The sequence below is a fragment of the Bos indicus x Bos taurus genome, chromosome X (genome assembly GCF_003369695.1).
Source record: "Bos indicus x Bos taurus breed Angus x Brahman F1 hybrid chromosome X, Bos_hybrid_MaternalHap_v2.0, whole genome shotgun sequence".
Classification (NCBI taxonomy): Eukaryota; Metazoa; Chordata; class Mammalia; order Artiodactyla; family Bovidae; genus Bos; species Bos indicus x Bos taurus.
In genome coordinates this window covers 48,508,388-48,514,387 of record NC_040105.1, presented here as the reverse complement: position 1 = coordinate 48,514,387, position 6,000 = coordinate 48,508,388, and the positions used below count along the sequence as shown (strand labels likewise).

The 6,000-nt window shown below is 39.2% G+C and overlaps 1 protein-coding gene across 6 annotated transcripts in view; it reads right to left on the bottom strand.

Moving 5' to 3' along the window:
• Positions 1-1,622: 1,622 nt before the first annotated feature.
• The window catches only part of HEPH (hephaestin), a 138,082-nt gene continuing 133,704 nt past the window's right edge, over positions 1,623-6,000 (bottom strand). For 3 of the 6 annotated variants that reach the window (XM_027534119.1, XM_027534118.1, XM_027534121.1), the window contains one exon: positions 2,122-2,548. In XM_027534119.1, coding sequence (XP_027389920.1) covers positions 2,316-2,548 — 233 coding nt within the window. In that variant the 3' untranslated portion in view covers positions 2,122-2,315. Of the gene's footprint in view, positions 2,549-6,000 lie in introns of all 6 variants that reach the window. The other 3 variants (XM_027534116.1, XM_027534117.1, XM_027534120.1) reach the window with 3 other exon arrangements.

Here is a 6,000-nt window from a genome sequence, read left to right as displayed (position 1 = left end):
TTTTCACAGAGTTAGACACAAATGAAGTGACTTAACATGCACACAGAGTGAATGTAAAGCAATAAGCAGGGGGATAACACACAAGTCCAGGTAGCAGATGGCTGTGCTTTAGTAGCAGTGAAGATAGAAACAAATGAACAAATTAAAGTTATTTTGTAGGAAAAACAAGATTTACTGATGTGCAGACTTTGGGGCTTTTTGACTTGAGCAATTGAATGATTGGAAGTGCCACTTAATTGTCAAAAACATCTCCTCCATCCCCACAAGGAGCAAAACCACCACCACAAAAAAAAAAAAAAAAAAATGTATCCCTTTCTGAAATATATGAACTTTAGCTTATATTCCTCAATCTGGAGTAGGATTACACACTCAAAAGAAATGTATCTCCATCCCACCTATTTCTCTTTGTCTCAGATTCATGACTGAGACCAAGTTAACAACCTTCCAGCTGCATACAAATTACAGCTAATAATTGAGTAGAGTTCCCAGAGTGGACTGGGTTTTCAATAACCTTCATGTTAACAATACACCAACAGAGTTCTGTTGTTTATTTCATTGATGATGCAATGGCTAAAATACCCCAATTTGATTTTATCATTAACAGTCCAAATCTTCTCCCACCTTTACCCCCGATATGTTTCTGAGATTTCCAGTAAAGCCTGCCATAAAGCCATTGACCAGAGTTAACCAAGAGGAATGATAGGCTCTGGCTTGTGTTTTATCATCCAACTTTCAACATTATTTATCAACTCAACACCATTTCTGCGGGTTTCTACACTTCAGAGGGTTGCTAACTTGGCAGATAAGTTTGCTGGAAAGACAAAAAGAGGGAAGTTGGATCCAATATGGATAATGAATGATGGAGATTAGTGGAGTTTCCATGATATAGAAGGATGAAGCAGATATTTGTAGTTGAATAGATGAAGGTTTGAATCCTCACTCAGTTTTTAGCTGAATGGCCTGAGGTAAAAATCACTTTCTCTTATCATTTGCTTGCTTAAAAGTACAGCAAAAATGTCACCCTGATAGAACTAATGGAAGTCAAATGCAATTAGGTATTAGATTTTTTTGTAAAATATAAAACACAATAGATTTAAGTTATTGTTTTCACTGTCTTGATGCTTCTTCCATTCTCTATTTGTTATGTAAAATGATACAGTGGATACCATAGTAAGAATGGGTCTTTTCTGTGTTCTTTGACCGAGGTTTTAGAGAGGGTTGAACTTGTGACAAAAGAATATTGCTTTAAATTACCAGAGGAAGGACTCTATAAAATTGCAAGTAGACATCTCATACCCCCAACTACCAAAAGAGCTCACTAGATCTGTGCCCTCCTCTCCTTGCCCAGTGTAAAGGTTTGAACCTAGTTTCAGCCCTCTATTTCCCTCTGGCAACATTTCTTAGCATCTATGATATTTTTGGCACTTATGGATCTTGAGATCTCCTCCGGGACAGCTTCTTCACTTTCCAAACACAAACTTGAAGCATCCACAAAGGATAGGCAGACTCATTCTATGCCCACCCCTAAACACTTCCACCAGTCTCACCAAATGCTCTCTCTTTCAGCAACAATCACAACCTTCAAGAGACCACAGAGACAATCAAAATCAACAAGTTCACTCTTATGGTGTTATAACAAGCACTTTAATATGTAGAATCTTCTGATGAAAGCATGGAGAGGACACTCAACATTCCCTTCAGTGCAACTGTACCAAGAACTTGGAATACTGGCTTCCTGAGGAGTTTCTGTCCCCAGAGGTTGTAGTTGCTCTTGGCAGTAATATTGCATTTACCCACTTAACAAAAATGGTCCACTCTCAAGAAAAGTAAAAATATAATTTGGATCCTTAAATCCTACCTCACTTATTTCCCATCATGCTATGTTCTTAGTCTTTAGATATGGATTACTGTCACAGCTCACTTAGCCTTGGTTCAGAAAAAATTTGCCTAAGTTCTGGAAAGCAATAGAGACTTAATCAATGAACCTTACTTTTGGCATCTACTTTGTGAGAAAATGTTTCAGTTTTTAGAAATTACCAGATATTCCAAGTGTCAGTGGGTGATATAATCTAGCTATTGAAATTTGTGATATGAGATTCCAGGGGACTCAGCCCCAGATGCCCAAGTGGAACAAAGAAACTAAAGAAAAAGAAAGAATACAATTTCCATACAAATAAATAAGTGAAGAAATACTCAGATGAGTTTGATTCCTTCCTCTGCCTTTTCTACAACTCATACCCTTTAAATGCATGTCAGCTGCTAGTCCATGGCCTGCTGAGAGTATATTCCAGATGTGCAGTTCCAAGATCCAGCTGTTACTGCTTGAGAGACAGAAGCTTGAAGCTGTCATCCAGGATGGACCTCCTGTTGCGCCGTAACTTCCTCTGACGATGCTGGTACCACACCACACCTCCAAGAACCAGAGCAATGAGCAGGAGAATGACACCCATGGCAATCAAGACAGAAGTCAGCATCTCAATATCCTTTATAGGGATTTGCATGCCCAGCATCTTCACACTGCCTTCTCCAATGTTTCTGGGAATTGCTACTGAAATGGAACAAGAGGAAAATGGGAACCATGGGCTGGAGAGTACTCCTAAAGACATATTTTATAATCAGCTCTGGAAGAGGAGAAATAAGCTCATCCAAATAGGACAGAAGAACGGTTCTTATACCTCAAAAGATCAGCCAGTGATGATAGACTCAGTGGTTATAGGGAATCAACGTAACAAAACGACATAGTTGAGAAAATCCTTAAGAAGCACTGAAGCTCCAATGCCCCCATACAAAGAACTAGGACTCAGAGTGAGAAGGGCCTTGACATATTTCTTAAAATATATAAAGGCTTATGATGTAGCAAAAAAAAAAAAAAAGAATTTTTGTTGCATGGCTCCAGAAGGTAGAACTAGTAGTAGTAGGTAGAATCTCCTGCGAAGCAGTTTGACTCAATTATCTAGCTTATCAATACTCACTTTGACAATTGGGCCATGATAAGAGTGTGCCACTGTTCTGTCTGGTCTCTTGCATCTTTGAGTCATTGTAACACTGATGTCACATTGATATTTCTAGGTGAAATATCTAATTTTCTTAGTCCCCAGCATATGAACATTTGATGACCCCCGATTAGCCCATGGGATAAAGCTCAGACTCAAATCAGACATTCCAACTCTCAGAATCACGTTCTAACCTACCCTACTCTTAATTGCTACTCTTCAGCCATAACAACTCATTCCTTGTTCTGCAGAATAGGTGATCCTTTTTTCAGGCTTTCAAGATTTTCTCATGCTGCTCATTTGCCTGAACAGCTTTTCTTCTTCCTTACCATTCTATCCCCAGCTTAAAACATTATAGGTCTCAGCAAAGATTTCATCAATTCAGCTAGACAATTAATAATGTTCATGTCTCAGTTTTGGTTATATTTATGGAAAATATTAAAATGCACACCCCACAACTTAGAAAAAATAATGGTCCTCTATTTGGTTTGCCCAAAGCACCTGTACTATTTGTAATCCAACAGTTTACTTGCTTGGGCCAATTGACCCAAGCTACCCTCAATTCTGGCTTTCTGTCTCCTCTTTTATAAAATGAGGATAATAACCATGCTTAATTTTTTTAAATTATTTTTTAAATTTTATTTTATTTTTAAACTTTACATAATTGTATTAGTTTTGCCAAATATCAAAATGAATCTGCCACAGGTATACATGTGTTCCCCATCCTGAACCCTCCTCCCTCCTCCCTCCCCATACCATCCCCCTGGGTCGTCCCAGTGCACTAGCCCCAAGCATCCAGTATCCTGCATCGAACCTGGACTGGCAACTCGTTTCTTACATGATATTTTACATGTTTCAATGTCATTCTCCCAAATCTTCCCACCCTCTCCCTCTCCCACAGAGTCCGTAAGACTGTTCTATACATCAGTGTCTCTTTTGCTGTCTTGTACACTGGGTTATTGTTACCATCTTTCTAAATTCCATATATATGCGTTAGTATACTGTATTTATGTTTTTCCTTCTGGCTTACTTCACTCTGTATAATAGGCTCCAGTTTCATCTACCTCGTTAGAACTGATTCAAATGTATTCTTTTTAATGGCTGAGTAATACTCCATTGTGTATATGTACAACTGCTTTCTTATCCATTCATCTGCTGATGGACATCTAGGTTGCTTCCATGTCCTGGCTATTATAAACAGTGCTGTGATGAACATTGGGGTACACGTGTCTCTTTCCCTTCTGGTTTCCTCAGTGTGTATGCCCAGCAGTGGGATTGCTGGATCATAAGGCAGTTCTATTTCCAGTTTTTTAAGGAATTTCCACACTGTTCTCCATAGTGGCTGTACTAGTTTGCATTCCCACCAACAGTGTAAGAGGGTTCCCTTTTCTCCACACCCTCTCCAGCGTGCTTAATTTTAATGTTTATTGTGAGGTTTGAGTTAATATTTATAAATATTCAACATAGTTCTTGGAAGATAGCAAATGCACAATAATTGATCAGTTGTTACTATTTCCCCCCACCTTTAAAAATAATGTATAGCATCCAGAACTACAATTATTGTTTCTGTGTCTCATTCTACTTTGAATCTCCTCGAAAATGGTTATTATGTCTTATTATTTTGGTGTGTCTGGCAGTCAGCATGTGTTTGATGAATGTATACTTGGATGAATCAATATTCTTACAGAACTGAGAGAAGATGTAATAAAATGAGTTCAGTCAGAAGCTGGGAAGCATCCTGGTCTTGAGTTCACATTCCACCACTGACTTACTTCTCTTGTGACCTTAGAAAAATCACTTTCCATCTCTCAGTTTCTCATGTAGAAAATCCTGGACTTTTTTAGATCACCAGTTCTGAGGGGGTTTTCCCACTGTTCAACATTGTAAAACAAGCAAGAGCTTATGAAGATATATGTTTGTATGTACATACTGGTATGTACAAATGTATATACAAATGTATGTACAAAACATGTATATGCGTGTGTGTTAGTCACTTAGTCATGTCTCACTCTTTGCGACTCCATGGGCTGTAGCTCACCAGGCTCCTTTGTCCATGGAATTCTCTAGGCAAGTATACTGGAGTGGGTTGCCATTTCCTTCTCCAGGGGATCTTCCCAACTCAGGGATTGAACCCAGGTCTCCTGCACTGCAGGCAGATTCTTTACTGTCTGAGTAACCAGAGAAGCCTGCAAATATGTATATACATACACATATATGTATGGCACTCTGCTCTCTCTGCTTCACCTTTCCACTCCCTAACCCCTGGAGAACATAACCTAGTTTCCTGGTTGACTGTTTATAAGATACTTAGGCATATAATTGTTCAGTCAGTAAGTTGTGTCCAACTTTTGTGACTCATAGACTGTAGCCCTCCAAGCTCCTCTGTTGATGGGGTTTTTCCAGGCAAGAGTACTGAGTAGGTTGCCATTTTCTTCTCCAGGGGATCTTCCTGGACCAAGGATTGAACCTGCATCTCCTGCACTAGCAGGCGAGTTCTTTACCACTGAGTCCCCTGGGAAGCCCAGGCAGGTCATCAGGTCTTTTCCAAATAGAGCTGAAAAATTTCCAGACTGAACTGAAGATCTCTAAAATCTGATCTAGACCTTCATAACTTTCTGAATCTTTCTCAGTTTAGATGCAAATGAGGAAGAAAGTAAAATAATTATTTGAACCTAGCCTGGCTAGGACAAGAATCTCTGTTTTCTTGAAGTGCAGAAATGGCTGGTCCCCAAAAGTCAACTATTTAGTATTCCATGTGTCTTAGTTTCACACTGTTCTTGTGGGGAATTCATATCTGTGCTGTAGCTCCTTTATGCACAACTCAGTAAGACTTTGAATTTTCTTTCCCCTCACATATTAGGTGAAAGGATAAGATAGCAGCCTTCAACTGGAGATGAGGCCATTTCCCTCAACTAAAGTGGCTGGGCATGGGGGTCAGAGAGAATAAATCTGCCGAGAGAAGCTTAACTGGAAGCTTAACCTTAGATTTCTTGCTTCTGAAGTCTTA